At 40.0% G+C, this 18,287-nt stretch overlaps 1 protein-coding gene across 3 annotated transcripts in view; it reads left to right on the forward strand.

Moving 5' to 3' along the window:
* Nucleotides 1-18,287, forward strand: part of Cog5 (component of oligomeric golgi complex 5) — a 293,171-nt gene that overhangs the window by 12,099 nt on the left and 262,785 nt on the right. For all 3 annotated transcript variants that reach the window (XM_021179459.2, XM_021179458.2, XM_029484711.1), the window contains exons 3-5: nt 1,121-1,178; nt 5,391-5,445; nt 5,941-6,010. In XM_021179459.2, coding sequence (XP_021035118.1) covers nt 5,402-5,445; nt 5,941-6,010 — 114 coding nt within the window. In that variant the 5' untranslated portion in view covers nt 1,121-1,178; nt 5,391-5,401. The remainder of the gene's footprint in view (nt 1-1,120; nt 1,179-5,390; nt 5,446-5,940; nt 6,011-18,287) is intronic.

The following is an 18,287-nucleotide window of genomic DNA, read 5'->3' on the forward strand; positions in this document are numbered from 1 at the left end:
TGAGTAGTACTCCATTGTGTAAATGTACCATAATTTCTGTATCCATTCCTCTGTTGAGGGACATCTGGGTTCTTTCCAGCTTCTGGCTATTATAAGTAGGGCTGCTATGAACATAGTGGAGCATGTGTCCTTTTTAGCATGATTTCTTAATGTACCAAAATCTCTTACATGTGCTCTTTTAACTCAGAGTCCCACCTCCCCCTCCTTTGGGTTTTAGCTATCCACATTCCCCAAATTTCTACCAAAATACCAATCTTCAATAGGGAAAAGGATTTTCTGTGACACAGGGAGCCATCAAGGGTTAGATAGCTGCTGGGAATTTTAGTTTCTAGGATATGGACGTGATTCTCCAAGAACAAAGACAAACTTGATTCCAAAAGTGTTCTTTAAAGGGAACGCACAAGAAAAGCAATGACTTTATCATAGTTTGTACAATTCTATTTAATGTAGTTAGGAAAACAGACAGGCTGCCATGGCCCAAGTGTGCATTTCCCTAGATCATGTGTTGCAACCTGAATGTCTTTTTACTGCTGGGAATTGAACCCAGGGCCTCATGTATACCAGACATGCACTTTCCCAAATAAGCTACAACCTCATATATTCCTATGTTCATATATTGAATTAATTCCCAATGTGATAAGTCGGAGAGGTGGGGCTGTGGGGAGGTGATTTGTGCCCTGCTAAATTGGCAGAGCCCCATAGGAGAGGTTGCTCATCCTTCTTCCATGTCAGGACACTGAAGGCACCACTGATGATGAATGGAAGCTGAGTTTGTTAACCCTTGACCTTGGACTTTTAGCCTCCAAGCCGTGATAATGAATCTCTTGTTTGTATATTACCTAGGCTGTGATATACTTTGTCAGCACCCCAGATATACTGAGACAGGGTTAGCACTATGTACTTTTGCTCTGTATTGAGCTTTTACTGTGTTATGTGTTTCTGCTATAACTCATCTCAAGCATAGCTTGTAACGTGTGTGTGTGTGTGTGTGTGTGTGTGTGTGTGTGTGTGTGTGTAGTATCTGTTCCCTTTATATATCAAGGGAGATCTTGGATTCTACCCTGTGGTGACTTTTTAGTTAATCAGAGCACATGCTGATTTTTCATTCTTAATTTTTCAGGTTGTTGCAAGACATGAAGATTTACTGGCACAAGCAACTGGGATTGAGTCTTTGGAAGGTATATTTTCTTTATCTGTTATCCTTAGATGGGGTTGGACAGGGAGGGCCCCACAAGCGTTTTGAGTTTGAGGCCTGGCTAGAATGTACTTTTAGATTGTGTGGGCCATGCAGACAGTGCTGTAGACTCTGAGCTCGACCAGAATGATGTAAAGCAGCAAACAGACAACGTGAAAACTTCCTCAACTGTTCAGATCACTGCTTGGAAAAGTTATCTTTGCTGTGACTCAGTTTCCCTATGTGTGGCACAGATATGCCAATGTGTACCCAAGTGGTATTGTGTTATGAGGAAAATGGTTAAAATAGGCTTCCATATATAAATACTCCTATAAGCTTAGTTAAATAAAACAGTAAAATAATGAGTCTTGTTAGAATAGGTAGTGTAAGTAGGTGTGAATTTTTATGTATTTTTTCCTTTCTTTGGCATTCTTATCAGTGGGAGGGAGTATAGTAGACAGATAACACATTGCAGTTTTGTTTGTGTGACTCATGTTTGACTAAATCATTTATGAACTTTGCAGTTTTTCCTGGTTATATTTTATAAGTATGAAATGTTACAACTATGTTTTTCATTATTACTTGCTATCTCAGAGTTTCTATTGCTGCGCTAAAGACCATGACCAGAAGTAATTTGGGCAAGAAGGGTTTATTTCAGCTAAAAATTTCACATTTTATACTCTGTCACTGATGGCAGTTAGGACAGGAGTTTGAGGCAGGTTGTTGAGCTTGTTCTCCATGACTTGCTCAGTTTGCTTCCTTATCCTCCTCAGGTCCACCTGCCAAGGGTAGAGCTCATTAAGTATTGATCAGGAAAATGCCCTACAGGCTCCGCATTGTCTGGATGGGGGCATTTTCAACTGAGGCTCTTCTTCCCGGATAACTCTAGCTGGTGTCGGATTGGCAAAACCAACCAGGACACTTGGGTTTGGATAGCTGGTATTAATCATGCATCCAGAGGAAGTTAAACGATGATGTTGATGTGATACTCGAACAGGATTTCTCATTGTGTCAAGAAATGAGCTTAACTCAACATCTGTGGTGTCTGAGCACCCCGAGAAACGACTTAGTGTTTTGGGAAATGATAGTTTGATTGTTAACCAAAAAATTTGAGCTATATTCATGAAGAAGTTAAGAGTCCTTAAGTATTGGTCTAATATTGGAAATTATACTTTAATCTCTTAACTGTTTAATGAGTTTCTAAGAACAGTAATATTTTAATGGTAACTTTGAAAGCAAATAATATAATTTTCACTTGTGAAATGATAAAGTACATTGATTAGACTAGTTATCATTATAATAGAAATACTTCTCATTAAGTCTTAAATCATTTAATTTTTTTTTTTAATCTCTTTAATTCTTTTGAGACAATCTCACAGTCTAGCCCTGGCTGCCCAGAAACTCACTGTGTAGACTGGGCTCACCTCATACTCACAGAGATCCACTTGCCTCTGCCTCCAGAGTGCTGGGATTAAAGGAGTGGGCTACCATACTCAGCCTCATTATGGCTTTCTTATGTGTATATTTTTATAATATGCTTGGTTTTTCCAGGATACTTTTTGTTTTTCTGATTGTGAGTCTTAACCTTTAAAGGCTGAACTATCTCTCTCTCTTCAGTTCCTTTCTCAGAATTCTTTTTCCCCCTTAATTTATTTATTTGTTCACTTTACATCTAGATCTCAGCCTCTGCCTCCTGCTGGTTCTTCCCTTACACAGCCCCTCCTCTCTTGCCCCCTCCTTTTCTCCTCTGAGAATGGGAAGGCCCCCTGGGGTATCAACCCACACTGGCACATCAAGTCACTGCAGAACTAGGCAGGGAGGCCAGACAAGACAGCCCAGTTAGGTAAACAGGATCCACAGGCAGGCAACAAAGTCATAGACAGCCCCCACTCTAGTTGTTGGGGCATCTGTTCCACATATGCAGGGAAGCTAGGTCAAGCCCATGCTTTCTTTTTCTTTGGTAGTTCAGTTTCCGAGAGTCTTCCGAGAGGGTGAAGGTTAATTGATCTTCTTGTGGAGTCCTTATCCCCTTCCAGTTCCTCACTACTCTACCCACCCCCTCTCTTCTACAAGGCTCCCAAGCTTCATCTAATGTGATGCTATATTGTGCTTGCAGACATGAGCCTATCATGGCTGTCCTCTGAGACCAGCAGCTGATTGAGACAGATGCAGATACTCACAGCCAACCATTGGACTGAGTTTAGGGACCCCTGTGGAAGTTAGGGGAAGGATTGAAGGAGCTGAAGGGGATGGCAACTCCATAGGAAGACCAACAGTGTCAACTAACCTGGACCCTTGGGAGCTCTCAGAGACTAAGCTACCAACCTAAAAACATACATGGGCTGGTCTGAAGCCCCCAGCACATATGTAGCAGAGGGGGCTGCCTTGTCTGGCCTCAGTGGGAGAAAATGTGCCTAATCCTATAGAGACTTGAGGCCCCAGGGAATGTTATTTTGAGATGCTGAAAAATGTACTAGGAAAATTTAATCGTTAATCCTAACTTGGTTATCTTTCCCCTTGTAATTGGAAAAAAAAAAAAAAAGAAAAGTAAGTCCTTTGGAGGTACAGTTATTCAACCTATTTTAAAGGAGAATTCATTCTCATTTGTTCAGCAGTTCAGTTAGTCAATTAACGGACAGGTGAGTACTTGTTTGATACTGGGTATGTATAACGAATAGACAAAAGCCACTGTCCTTATGAAAGAAGGTTCATTTCAGATTGTAAGGTTCATTAAAAAATGTACAAATAGACAATCAGAAAATTTTAAGTCCTACAAAGAAAACCTATTGAGTAAAGGAAGGGGAGGGAGTCCCTGTTATTTTATGGCCAGAGAAGGCCTTTCTGAGAAGAAAGATAGTATTTTGAGCTGAAATCTGAAGGATAAGAAGGAACTGCCCTGTGGGTATGGAGAGAAACTGTTGAAAGCCTAGGGAACAATCAGCGGAGCAGAAATTAACTTGATATGCCTCAGGGTTAGAGGCAAGGCCAGAATGAAGTGAATGAGGGAGAGAATCACAGATGAATTTGCTGTAATTTTATTTTGAGTGCTGGAATAAACCATTAGAGAGTTCATATCAGAGTATTGTATGACAAGATTGGTGTTGTTAGTAATTTTCCCTGCTGGTTGTATGGATGACGCCACTGGTAGAATAGCTGAGGTTGTGGTGCCTTGGGTTAGCATGGTGGATAGAAAAACAGTTGATGGGAGTAAAACAGAAGCAGACCTGAAATGATTCATCAAGCGGGTGAAAGCGCTGAGAGAAGAGGCACCACAGTCATTCTTTAGATTTTGGTCTGCTAGACCGGATGTGAGTTATTGAAATGGGACAAGCACAGGATTGTGACCTGGCAGGCTTAGGATATTGCAGAAGTCACTTTTGACACATTTGACAGGCAAGAATTTAGGGCAGGAAGTTGTATATGTCTGTACACACATATACTATATATGTCTGTATATGTCTGTACACACATATACTCAGATGTAAAGAAGATCCTCTTCACTCCTCTTTGTATATGTGTGTGTAAGTTAAGTCAGTTTTCATGGAGAAGGTAGCATTCAAACATTGGGACCGAATGAAGCCCTTGGAAGGATGTAGGTGAAAAGAAGGTGACTGAAGCTGAAGGCTTGAGAGATACATCAACACAGCTGAGCTACTAGAGGGTCAGTGGGAATCTGCACTCCATGGCCTTGAGAACACAAGCTGTGGACTGTAGCTTTAATACAGGAGTGAAGAGGTACTATGGAAGGATTCTGAGCAAGAATCCAGGATGAACTTTTAAATATCACTTAAAGATTTAAAAAAAATAATTGTAGTACGTATGTATAACGTTAGTTTGCCATACAGTTTAAAATTTAAGCAAGTGTCAAGAGTGTGATTGGGCAGTGCCTAGGTGTGTTTCCAGTCTTGTGCAGACCTCAGCACTGGCTAGTTCTAAAGCTTCTTCACCACGCAAAGTAGCAGTCTGTAAGCAGTAAGGAGTCATACCTGCATTCCTGCCAGGCTTCTGTCAGGGCCCGGGGTCAGATTGGAGGGCGGAGGCTAGTTGTCGGCTTTTGTGACTGAAAATAGAAGTTACAGTGATTGTTTGCATCACGATGATGAGAGGAAAACATTAAGATGGTATTTATGTAAATGTTCGTGTTTGATTTTTCTCTTTTGGCCCAGTGTGAATCTTGTAAGTGTGTAAAGCCTATATGAGTTGTTATTTTTCCTAGGTGTTCTTCAGATGATGCAGGCGAGAATTGGAGCTTTACAGGGAGCTGTTGATAGGTACTGTTTTTGACTTTATAAATATATGAAATAAAACTATGTCTAACCATTGTATGTATGTGTATATATATATATATATATGTACATATGTTATTAGGTTACTTATTTATTTGTGCTTGAATGTGGTATTTATGTGTGCATGTAACATCTGGAGTATATATGTGTCTGGGTATGCATGTAGAGGTCAAAGGTAGTTATCAGGGATCCTGTATCACTCTCTACCTTATTCCCTCGAGAAAAAGAGAGACTCTCATTGAACTTGGAGTGAGGATGCTGGCCAGCAAGCCCTATTGATCCTCCTGCCTCCCCCTATATAGCATGGGGTTACAGGTTTAAGCATAGCCATGCCCAACTTTTTACATAGATGCTGAGGTCTGAATTTACATCTTCATAATTATTCAGCAAACATTCTTAGACACTGAGCCACCTCTCCAGTCTCTCATTGATGTTTTGAAAATGATTTTATTCTCACTCTTTTTCCTTTTTTGGCCTTAGGATGAAATCAAAGATTGTTGAACCATACAATAAAATAGTAGCCCGTACTGCACAGCTGGCAAGACTTCAGGTAGGTTCTCACATCTGCTTCTCCCCCACAGTTCCTCCCTGCAACCTCTTTTTCCCCCACCCCCCTCCACTCTACTTTCTTTGTCTTCAGAAAAGGGCAGGGCTCCTCTGGATGTCAGTCAGCCTTGATATCCCAAGTTGCATAAGACTAGGCACTTGCTCTCTCGTTAAGGCTGGACAAGGTAACCAAGTAGGAGGAAAGGATCCCAAAGGCAGGCGAGAGAGTCAGAGACAACCGCTGCTTCCACTGTTAGGAGTCCCACAAGAAGACCAAGCTGCACAACTGTTAGATAAGTGTAGAGAGCCTAGGTCAGTATCATGTAGGCTCCCTGGTTGGTGGTTCATTCTCTGTGAGCCTCTGTGAGCCCAGGTTTGTTGATTCTGTGGGTTTTCTTATGGTATCCTTGACTCCTATGGCTCCTACAATCATTCCTCCCCCTCTTCCACAGGATTCCCCAAGGTCCTCCTAGTGTTTGACTGTGGGTCTTTGTATCTGTTTGCAACAGTTGCTGGATGAAGTCTCTCTGATGACAATTAGTCTAGACACCAGTCTATGAGTATAGCCGAATATCATTAGGAATTAATCATTGACTCTCTCTTTTTTTTTTCCAGTCATGATTGCTTCTATCCTAGGTTTCTGGGCTATCCAACCTTTGTGCCCTTGCCTTCCAAGTAGTGTTAGGGGTGGGCTCCTTCTCATGGCATGGGTCTCAAGATGGACCAGTTGGCCAGTTCCTCATGTTCTGTGCCACATTTACACAGCACATCTTATAGGCAGGACAAATTGTAGGTCAGAGGTTTTGTGGCTAGATTGGTGTTCCAATCCTTCCATTGGAAGTGTTGCCTAGTTATAGGAGATGGTCAGTTCAGGCTCCATATCCCCCCATTGCTAGGAGTCTTAGTTAGGGTCATCCTCATAGATTTCTGGGAGTTTCAATTGCCCTAGGTTTCTAGCTTGTCCCCAAAATGTCCCCTCTCCTGATTCTAGATGTCCCTCCCAGTACTCTCTCCCTCCTTCCTTCCTTCACCTGATCCCTCTTGTTCCCATTCCCATCCTCCAATCCAGACCCCTCCACCCCCAGCCACCTGAGATGTCTATTCTATTTCCCTTTCACAGGGACATTCGTGCATCCCTCCTTGAGCTCTCCTTGTTAGTTAGCTTCTCTGCCTCTGGACTGTAGCATGATTATCCTTTATTTTAAGACTAATAATTAAGTGGGTACATATCAAGTTTCTCTTTCTGGGTTTAGATTACCTCACTCAGAATAATCTTTTCTAACTCCATCCACTTGCCTGCCAATTTCATGATGTCATTTTTTGTTTACAGCTAAGTTATTAGTTCAATGTGTAAATGTTCCACTTTTTTTTTTTTTTATCCATTCTTCAGGTGAGGGACATTTAGGTTGTTTCCGATTTCTGGCTATTACAAATAAAGCTGCTATGAACATAGTTGAGAAGTGTCCTTGTGGTAGTATGGAGTGTGCTTTGAGTATATGCCCGAGAGTAGTATAGCTGAGTCTTAAGCTAAGTCGATTCCCAGTTTTTGAGGGAACTGCCATATTGGTTTTCAAAGTGGCTATACAAGTTTGCACTCCCACCAGCAAAGGAGGAGTGTTCCCCCTGTTCCACATCCTCACCAGCACAAGCTGCCACTTGTGGTTTTGATCTTAGCCATTCTGATAGGTCTAAGATGGAATCTCAGAGTTTTTTTATTTGTATTGCTCTGGTTGATAGCTAAGGACATTGAACATTTCTTTAAGTGTTTGTCAGCCAGTTGAGACTCTTCTAGTGGTAATTCTCTGCTTAGATCTGTACCCCATTCTTTGTTTTTTTGTTTTGCTATCTAGTTTCTTGGGTTCTTTATATATTTTGGATATTAGTCCTCAGTCAGTTGTGGAATTGGTAAAAATACTTTCCATTCCAAAGGCTGGCACCTTGTTTAATTAACAGTGTCCTTTGCCTTACAGCAGCTTTTTGGTTTCATGAGGTCCCACTTATTAATCGTTGATCTTAGTGACTGAGCTATTGGTGTTCTGTTCAGGAAGCTGTCTCCTGTACCTATGGGTTCAGGCTATTCCCCACTTTCTCCTGTGAGGTTCAGTGTATCTGGCTGTATGTTGAGATCTTTGATCCACTTGGACTTGAGTTTGTGCAGGGTGGTAAATATGGATGTATTTGCATTCTTCTGCATGCAGACATCCACTTGGAACTGCAGCATTTGTTCAAGGTGTTTTTTTTTTTTTTTTGCTATTGTATTATTTTGGCTTCTTTGTGAAAAAGCAAGTGTCCTAGGCATGTGGCTTTACTTCAGGGGCTTCATTCGATTCTCTTGATCCACCTGTCTCTTCATATATGAGTACCATGCAGTTTTTCTTACTAGTGCTCTATAGTACAGCTTGAAATTAGGGATGGTGATACCTCTGGATGTTTGTTTATTGTACACTCTTGTTTCACCTATCCTGGGCCTTTTTGTTTTATTTATGAAGTTGAGTATTTTTCTTTCAAGGTCTGTAAAAATTGTGTTGGAATTTTGATTGGACCTGTGTTAAATCTGTAGATTGCTTTTGGTAAAATAGCCATTTTTGCTATGTTAATCCTACTGACACATGAACACGGGAAATCTTTCCATCTTCTAATATCTTCTCTGAATTCCTTAAAGACTTGAAGTTCATGTCATATAGGTCTTTCACTGCTTGGTTACACCAAGATATTTTATATTATTTGTTGCTATTGTGAAGGGTGTTGTTTTCCTGATTTTTTTCTCAGCTTGTTTATCATTGTATATAGGAGGGGTATTGATTTTTTTTTTTTTTTTTTTAGTTTGTATCTAGTCATGTTGCTGATGTTTCTCAGCTGTAGGAGTTCCCTGGTAGATTTTTGGGGGTTGTTTATATATAATATCATATCATCTGTGAATAGTGATACTTTGACTTCTTCCTTTTCCAGTTTGTATCCCTTTGATCTCCTTTAGTTATCTTATTGCTCTTGCTAGAACTTCAAGTACTATATTGAAGAGGTGCAGAGAGTGGACAGCCTTGTCTTATCCCCGATTTTACTGGAATTGCTTTAAGTTGCTCCCCATTTAATTTGATGATGGCTATTGGCTTGTTGTTTCTTGCCTTTATTAAACATAGGTATATCCCTTGTATCCCTGATCTAAGAGTTTTATCATGAAGGGGTGCTGGGTTTTTGTCAGACTTTTTCAGCATCTAATGGGATGACCATGTGGTTTTTTCCTTTCAGTCTGTAGATGTGTTAGATTGCATGGTCAGATACTTATATATTGAACCATCTCTGCATCTGTGGGATGAAGCCTACTTGATTGTGTTGGGCTATCTTTTTGATGTGTTTTTGGATTCAGTTTGCAAGTGTTTTTTTTTTTTTTTCTTTTTAACTGAGTATTTTTGCATCAGCGTTCATGAGGGAAATTTGTAATTTTCTTGGTTGAGTCTTTGGGTATTAGGGTGACTCTGGCCTCATAAAATGAATTTGGCAATGCCCCTTTTGTTTCTAATTTGTGGAATAATTTAAGGATTATTAGTATTAATTCTTCTTTGAGAGTCTGGTAGAATTCTGTGCTAACACCATGCAGCCCTGGTCTTTAATTGGTTGGGAGACTTTAATGACTGCTTTCCTTAGGAGTTATAGGTCTATTTAATTTTTTTATCTGATTTTTAGTTAACTTTGGTAAGTGGTACCTATTAAGAAAAATGCCCATTTCTTTTAGATTCTCCAATTTTAGGGAATAGAGGTTTTTGAAGTGTGACCTAATGATCCTTTGGATCTCTCAGTGTCTGTTGTTATTGTCCCCCTTTTCATTTCTGATGTTACTAATTTGGACATTCTCCTTCCTGTCTTTTAGTTAGTTTGTCTAAGGAGTTGTCTAATTTTTTTTTTCTTAAAGAATCAAATCTTTGTTTCATAAATTATTTGTAATGTTCTCTTTGTTTCTAATTTATTGATTTCATTCCTGAGGTTGATTATTTCCTCTTGTCTACTCCTCTTGGCTGTGTTTGCTTCTTTTTGTTCACAATATTCTTTTTCTTTTCTTTTGTCAGTTTGTCAGAACTGACAGATTTAAGTAGAGTTCTCATTTTCTATTGCAAGAGGCAATTTGCCTAGTTTCTTTACTATGTCCTACTTTACTATGAATAAGGTCCTTGGGGTTCCAACTGGGACCTGTGTGGGGACCGTTTTACCCCCAGGTGTTTAGACATTCTGCATTAGGGGGTTAGCTGCGCTCAGCAGCTGCTTCAGTGGCTTCTGAAGAATCCACTCCTTTTCATCCGAAGTGTCAATAGATCAATACACCCATGACTTCCTGTTAAGATGGAGACAGACACGAAGCTCACATGAAAGAATTCATCCTTGAATCTGAAGGAGACGCTCACACATCCAGAAGGTTCCCTTTTGGACCCAGGATTAAGCACAAACCACACCCAAACACATGTCTTCACAGAGAGATCCTTTTTTAAGTGGGGAAGAAAAGTTAAAGAGGCTGCTTTCTGACTCAGGTAGAAAAATGGCAACAAATGACCTTGTATGTGTAATTTTTAAGAAGAGGAAAAGGGGAGGTTTGTGTTAAAGTCGGTTAGAATGCAGTGGTATATTTGCCCCAGCTGAACAGAGGACAAGGGACTAAGAGATAAGAGAGGAGATAGAGGACAAGGGAGAAGGGGCAGGGGTATCTGTCCTGGAGGGACAAAGGACTGCCTCTTATGGAAGAGACAGGTGTAGCACATAGGGAAATGGCAGTTTATAAAGGTACAAGGGGAAATCCCACATTATGATGAGGTGTTTAATTTTAATTGGGCATGTTAATTAGGTAAGCCAAAGGGGACATTTGATTGCTATACTTCAGTACTTTGATAGCTGGACCTTGGCAGTCAGGCTCAGGAGGAGGAAATGGCCAAATAAGGGAATACACCTTGGCAGCTAGCTTTGGGAATATAATCTAACAGTTTTTAGCAAGGTAGATGGAATGAGGGAGAAAGGCAAGGCCAGCCAGAGCCATTCTTGAAATGTTTGAACTGTTCAGAACCCCTTCAGATTATATCCCTCCATTATGGATTTATAAGAATCCACCAAAACTGTCCTTAAATTGGACCATGCCTGTCGCTGTAAAGGGGAATATATCCTGATATTGTCTGTATGTCCACACAGTGTGTCCTGTAATGAGAACACATTTCCTTGATTGAGTTTGATTGACTCTTTCCTGACCTCAGGCTCTTGGACTGAGTATCCAGTGAGACTGGCTAGATGGCTGGTCTGGAGGGCAGACAGGAAAGGTACTTCCTTCATGTGGGAATAGTCAGGAGAGGGAAGGAGGGGAGGGAAAGAGTCTGGAGATTGCAAATGGGAGTTGGTGAGGAGTTAGTGGGTGGTCCCATTGGCTTTCATATCTTTGTAGTAGGTATGGCAGAGGTACAGGAAGTTTACTGCCAAGGTATTGATTGGAGATAGGAGTTACTCAGTACATCTGGCAGTATGCTGGTAGAAGCAGTTTCTCAGTTTCCAATCTGGATGTAAAAGCCTGGACATAGGGTATTTTCCTCTACTCTCCCTCTGTTTAGAGAACAGATTGACCTGGAGAATTAGACCTACTCTTCAGTGTTCTTGGCCTCTTAGTATGCATTGAGGCTGGGCAGTAGTGCAAAGGAAAATCAGCTTTCTTCCTAAGACTCTATAAATTGTCCCCGGTTAGCAATTGGTCGCCCAAGTATAAAGTTCTTTGTAAAATTGGGAATATTTCCCTTAGCATGAGGAACAGTAAAGGATGTGTCTAACGGCTGGAAAAAGAAGAAATAAACACAGTTCAGAGTATGGACACAGTCCACACAGATAAAATACTGGGTGCCCAAGAGAGTGATGGTTGGATGGTACAGGTAGCTCTAGATCACCATGAGGAAGGAAGGAAAGTGGTAGAGATGCTTGAAAAGCCTACACAGCAAACCATGCCTCTGTAAGGCCTGTGCTAAGGAAGTTTGTCTTAGAAATGCATTGCCTTTTAGATTGTTCTGTGTCCTGGGGGCTCTTCCAGGGCTTAGCCTTTTAGTCATTGTTATTCTGTTTACTATGTTTACATTTCAAACACTGGGGAAGCTGGTGTTCTTGTTTAACCTGTTTCTTGCTTGAGTTCCAAGTTAGTTAAAGCATATGTGGGATAGGAAAGCAAGAAGGAAGTAGCTAGGAAGGATTTTTTGCCTTGAAAATAAAATTCCTATGATTATATCACCAATTAGAAGAAAGTATCTTTTTATACCGTTCTCTCCTGCCCCCACTTCCATTTCAGTCTCTTCCCAGAAAGCCTTTTCTTTCCTAAAGTAGAGGGTTCTGGCTTCATTTATATACATGAATACATCAGTTGAATTTAATTAGCACCCCTAGGATTATCTTTATCTTAATTCATTTTAGTAATATTGTTTTCTTATGAATTGCTTTAGTTTTTTTCAGAAAAACGTTTGAAGAGCTTATAACCTTTTACATTGAACATTTAAATCTTAAAGAGTCAATCAAAATTTAAGGTTTAAATCTTTCAACATATGTATATATGTTTGTTTGTTTGTTTGTTTTTTCCCAAGACAGGGTAGCCCTGGCTGTCCTGGAACTCACTCTGTAGACCAGGGGCTGGCCTCCAACTCAGAAATCTGCTTGCCTTTGCCTCCCAAGTGCTGGGATTAAAGGCGTGCGCCATCACTGCCCGGCCTATTTATATGTTTTTAAAACTACCTGTATGTTTTAAAATATATAATAGGGTTTGTTGATACAATTCATATATCTGTCATAAATTTTAAAAATAATTTTGAGTTACTTATTTCAGTTTTTAAAAATTTAAAATCTTACATGGTTTAGCTATTAAATCTTGTTTTTAATTTTAAAAGTATATAAGAAAAAGTTTTTACTTGGTTTTACTTGATATCAAATTATTTTATTTACTTTTTTTTTTTTTTTTTTTGAGGTACAGTCTCATAGAGCCCAAGTTGACCTGAGACTTACTAAGTAGCTGAGTGTGCTTCTAACCCCTCCAGCCTCCAGTTCTCACTCACTGCCGTGTTTGGTTTTATGCATTGCTGGGGATTGAGCCCCTGGCCTTGTGCATTCTCAGCAAGCTGTCTACCAATGGTGCTTTAGTTCTATTTTATCTTCATTTGCTATAGAGTATAACTTCACCTTACTGGCTTTATAACTATCCTCTGAGCAAGTGAATGTATCATGAAGGGAAGGAGAAAGTAATAGAATAGAAATGTCAAGCTAGTAAATGATCTGATAACATATAAAATGATTAGGATAGGAGGCCACAAAACACCCATGATGTAAGAGAATTGGTGCTAGTTTGAAGCTTATTTTTTGGTTGTTGTTTATTTTTTGAGTTATAATTTAAGTACAACATTTCTTCCTTCTGTTTCCTTTCTCCAAGCATCCCATATACACCTGTCTGTTTACCTTCAAATTAATAGCCTCTTTTTTCATTGTTATTGCATACATTTATATATTCATATGTATGTATATATACAGACATACACACACACACACACACACACACACACGCACACATATTCCTAAATATCACCTGTTGTGTCCATATAATGTCACTTATGTATGTGTTTGACCATTTGGCACTGGACAGTCAGTTGGTATGCTCTTCTCTGGGGAAGAGCACCTCTCCCTTAGATCAACTCCTATTTTGTTCTCCTTTAAACTACAACAACCAACCAACCAAACAAACCAATAGACAAAAAAACGAGCTTGCCTCCCAGGGATATATACTAAAATAAGACTGGGCATAAACTCTCATATTACAACCAGGTGTGCCAACTCAGGAAAAAAAGGGTCCTAAGCTCAGGTAAGAGAGTCAGAGACATCCCCATCCCTTTATTGGGAGTCCCACAAGAACACTAAGTACATTACCATAAGGTGTATGTAAGAAGACCTAGTTAAGGGCTGGAGAGATGGCTCAGAGGTTAAGAGCATTGACTGCTCTTCCAAAGGTCCTGAGTTCAATTCTCAGCAACCACATGGTGGCTCACAACCATCTGTAATGAGATATGACGCCCTCTTCTGGAGTGTCTGAAGACAACTATGTACCCATACATTAAAAAAAAAAAAAAAAATAAGACCTAGTTAAGACCCATTCGGGGTCCATGATTGTCATTTAAGTCTCTGTGATCCCTGCCCAGATGAGTCTGTGGGCCTGTTCTCAAGGAGTCCTCCATCTTCTGGCTCCTACAATCCTTCCTCTTCCTCTTCTGCTGGGTGGTTGCCTTTGGATCTAGTGTTTGGCTGTGGATCTCTACATCTACTATCAGTTGCTAGATGACACTTTTGATGACAATTGTGCATGGATCTATAGCAGAATATCATTAGGAATCGTTTCATTGACTTCCTTGCCTGATTACAGAAGAAGTTCAAGCTCTGTACCCTCCATTACGAGGAGACTTTGCTAGGGCCATTTCTGTGGATTCCAGGGGGGGTCCATTGCACTACTATGTTTTACATCACTCACTCTGCCTACTTGCAATTCTAGTCATCTTTCCCAGTACTATCTCCCTCTCCCTCCTGCTCCCCCTGCCTGATTCCATCTCCACTGTCAAAGTCTGTTCTATTTCTTCTTCCAGGACGATCCATGTAGACCCCTGACCTCTTGTTACTTCGTCTCTCTGAGTCTGTAGGTTGTCCTTTACTTAACAGCTATTCCCTCTTGTTCTTTCTGGGTCTGTGCTACCTCACGCAGGATTTTTGTTTCTTTGTTTGTTTGCTTGTTTTTTTTTGTTTTGTTTTTTTTTTGTTTGTTTGTTTTTTATTTATGGGTGCACTGTAGCTGTCTTCAGACACACCAGAAGAGGTCACCAAGTCCCATTAAAAATGGTTGTGAGCCACCATGTGGTTGATGGGAAGTTAACTCAGGACCTGAAAGAGCAGTCAGTGCTCTTAACCACTGAGTCATCTCTCCAGGCCCAGCTTATTATTATTATTATTATTTTGTTTTTGTTTTTGTTTTTTGAGACAGGGTTTCTCTGTATAGCCCTGGCTGTCCTGGAACTCCCCTGTAGACCAGGCTGGCCTCGAACTCAGAAATCCACCTGCCTCTGCCTCTCAAGTGCTGGGATTAAAGGCGTGTTCTGCCACCAGTGGTACAGGATGATTTTGTTCTAGTTCCATCCATTTGCCTGCAAATTTCATCATGCCATTGTTTTTTTAACAGCAGAGTAATACTTCATTGTGTAGATGTACCACATTTTCTTTATCCATCCTTAAGTTGAAGGACATCTAAGTTGTTTCCAGTTTCTGGCTATTATGAATAAAGCTGTTAAGAACTTGGTTGGGCAAGTGTTTTTCTGGTAGAATGGAGCATTTTTTGGGTATATGTCCAAAAGTAGTATAGCTGGGTCTTGAGCTTGATTCCCAAATTTCTGAGGAACTGCCATATTGATTTTCAATGTAGCTGTACAAGTTTGCATTCCCAACAGCAATGGAGGAGGGCTCCCCTGCTCCCTATTCTTCCCAGCATGAGCTGTCTCTTGTGTTATTGATCTTAGTTATTCTGACAGGTGTAAGATGGAATCTCAAAGTAGTTTTGATTTGCATTTCCCTGATGGTTAAGGATGTCGAATATTTTTTTTAAATGTTTCTCAGCCATTTGAGTTTCCTCTTTGGAGAATTATCTGCTTATACAGGTACCTCATTTTTAAAATGGGAGTATTCGTTCTTTTCATATCTAGTTTCTTGATGGTTAGTTTGTAAAGACTTGTAATAAGCATAGAATTAAGTTTAAAAAGGGCTATAAGGTATAGGAAATAAAAACTATATGGTTTGTCAAAGAAATAGAATTTAACTGTGAGAGATGTGATGAGAGTATATGTAAAATTTAGGCACATTTAGTAGTCGCTCTTTATATGGTATGAATGATGCAAATGATTTTGTTAATTAAGAACTACTTTTTGTGTGTGTATGCAACCAAACAAATGAATTAGTTTATGTTATTCTAATGTACTATTTCCTGTGTCCTTAAGAGCCATAGCATTCTATGTCTAAGATACAAGGTAGGTTAAACACTATGTACTTTTGGCCCTGAATTGAATTGCAAAGTATCAGTCTGAAGTTGAGATATTTTAACTTAATTTTAAAATACCATAAGCCTTATGTATGTACATTTTGTATGCATGTATATGCAGTTTTAATCTGAGAATGTTTTATTTGTATTCTAGAATGAATCAAATGAATATTTTAGTTCTGACATTTGCTGCCATGTCTCTGGAAACAGTTCAGCAATGAGCAAGCCTCGTTCCAGAGTGACCATGACATTCTGCTGCTGCGTAAAAGAGACAAAGGGCTCTTTGAGAAAACCTTGATTTTAGGTTGGAAGAAGGGAATAAATAGAATATATAAAATGATCTTGAAACATTTACACCAGACGCCATAGCTGCCAGGTCTGACAAAGGAGCTTCAGAGTCAATTCAGAAATATTCTTGGGGACCAGTTCGTTCACTTCAGCTCAAAGTTAAAGATGACGAGTGGAAAGTCTCCTGGGTTGAGGCAGAGTGATGATGCAGTTGCTCACTCTCAGAGGTTTTAACTAGCCAAATTGTTCCATTTGGGCATCAATAAGGCTTAAAGCTAGAGTGAATCTAGAGCCTCTCCTGATGGTCAATCACATGTTTTCATAATGGAAAAAGTAACCCCACAAAATTAACAACGCCCCTCTCCACTGGCTTCATTAGTGGATGTTAAGAAACCCTGCCTTTTTAGAATTCTATTTCTTTTTGTAGGGGAGGGAGAGATTGATTTATTTCAGTAACAAATCCATGGATAAAAAAGATAACCAAGTTTATTGATTGATGTTGGTCGTGGGTGCTGCAGTAGAAAGAGAAACTCACTAAGATGCTAAGCCTTCAGTTTTCTGAAGGAGCAGATGGGTACAGCCTCTTAGGCAGGACTGATACCCCAGCTAACTCACTCCAGTTACTGTATTCAAACACCATACAAGGTTAATTGGGGATGGGAAAGGTTCCAGCTACCTAAGTTATCTTGTCCTTTGCTGCTCATCAGAGCAGACACCCACACCAATCTCAGACCCTTTTGACCATGGCTAGCTATAATCAAAATTAAGAACTCCAGGTTTGCCAGGAGTGTCATAGGACCAAAATTAGTGCAGCTGCATGCTCTCATGTAGGGCCAAGTACAGACCTTCCAGAGAGAGAGAGAGAGAGAGGCCTTCTTCAAGGTTTAAACAGTCTCATAACATTTCTAAGCCTCTACTGATTGACCCAAAGATAGCAAAGGGTTTGCTAAAACATTTCACTCAAAGCCAGACACAAAGGCTTTACTATCCCCATAACCATAAAAGAGACTAATAATTCCTGTCAGGTGGAGAGGACAGAGATGAATAGTTACGCAGCAGTGTGTGTGATAGCTGATGTTCTGTTTTTTCTGTGTGGTGGTTCTAAGTGCATTTGGCTACAAGTCTGTGAGTGTGGCTTACAATGGCTTATGATTAGTGAAAGTCTAAAATACAAGGATAGGAAGGTGACTTTAGGGAGGGATGTATGTTGGGAAATGGTGAGAAATAGTGGCTTTGAAGTTAGCTAGGACTTGTTGAATGAGGATTTCTATTAATGCTGTTGGAGAACTAACTAATCTCTAAGTGCACAGGCACCAAAGCTTATTTTTTAAAAGGGGCAGGTATTGAAAATTATTTTTAAGAAGATAAATGTCTGATGTAGATTTTATTGAGAGACCATTGTGCAAGTTTGTATGTGATATGAATTGTCTTGAGGCAGACCTTGCAGGAATGGAGCTTGTTATGTAGTAGGCAGTGAGTAAGATTATTAAGAATAAAGCATTTGAATGGAACTTGAGACTTATGTGTGAAGGCATTCCCCGCACAGGGCAGGACTGAGTAATGTTTGATGGATAGGTTTAGGTGATTTACAGTAATGCTTGATATTTCTCCCTGTGAATGTGCCAAGCATTTAACTGTTATTTTCCCTATCCCCTGGAGTGTCTAAGAATGGTTGTGAAAGATACTAGATGCCACACTGTTCATCAAAACATGCCAGTTCTGCCAGGCTCTGTGGTACAATCCTAGGTAGAAGGAATTTCTTCCTGGATCCTAGCGCTTAAAAGGTAGAGTGTGTTACATAGTATGCCTCTGGTCAGGTAGGACTGCTACCATCCCTAAAGCTAATAAATACATTTTAAAAAAGGCAAAACAATTTTGTTAATTGAGGGACTGGTCACTGTGGCTGTTTTCGTTGTTTTTTTTTTTTTTTTTTAGATTT

This window comes from Mus caroli, chromosome 12 (assembly GCF_900094665.2).
Source record: "Mus caroli chromosome 12, CAROLI_EIJ_v1.1, whole genome shotgun sequence".
NCBI lineage: Eukaryota > Metazoa > Chordata > Mammalia > Rodentia > Muridae > Mus > Mus caroli.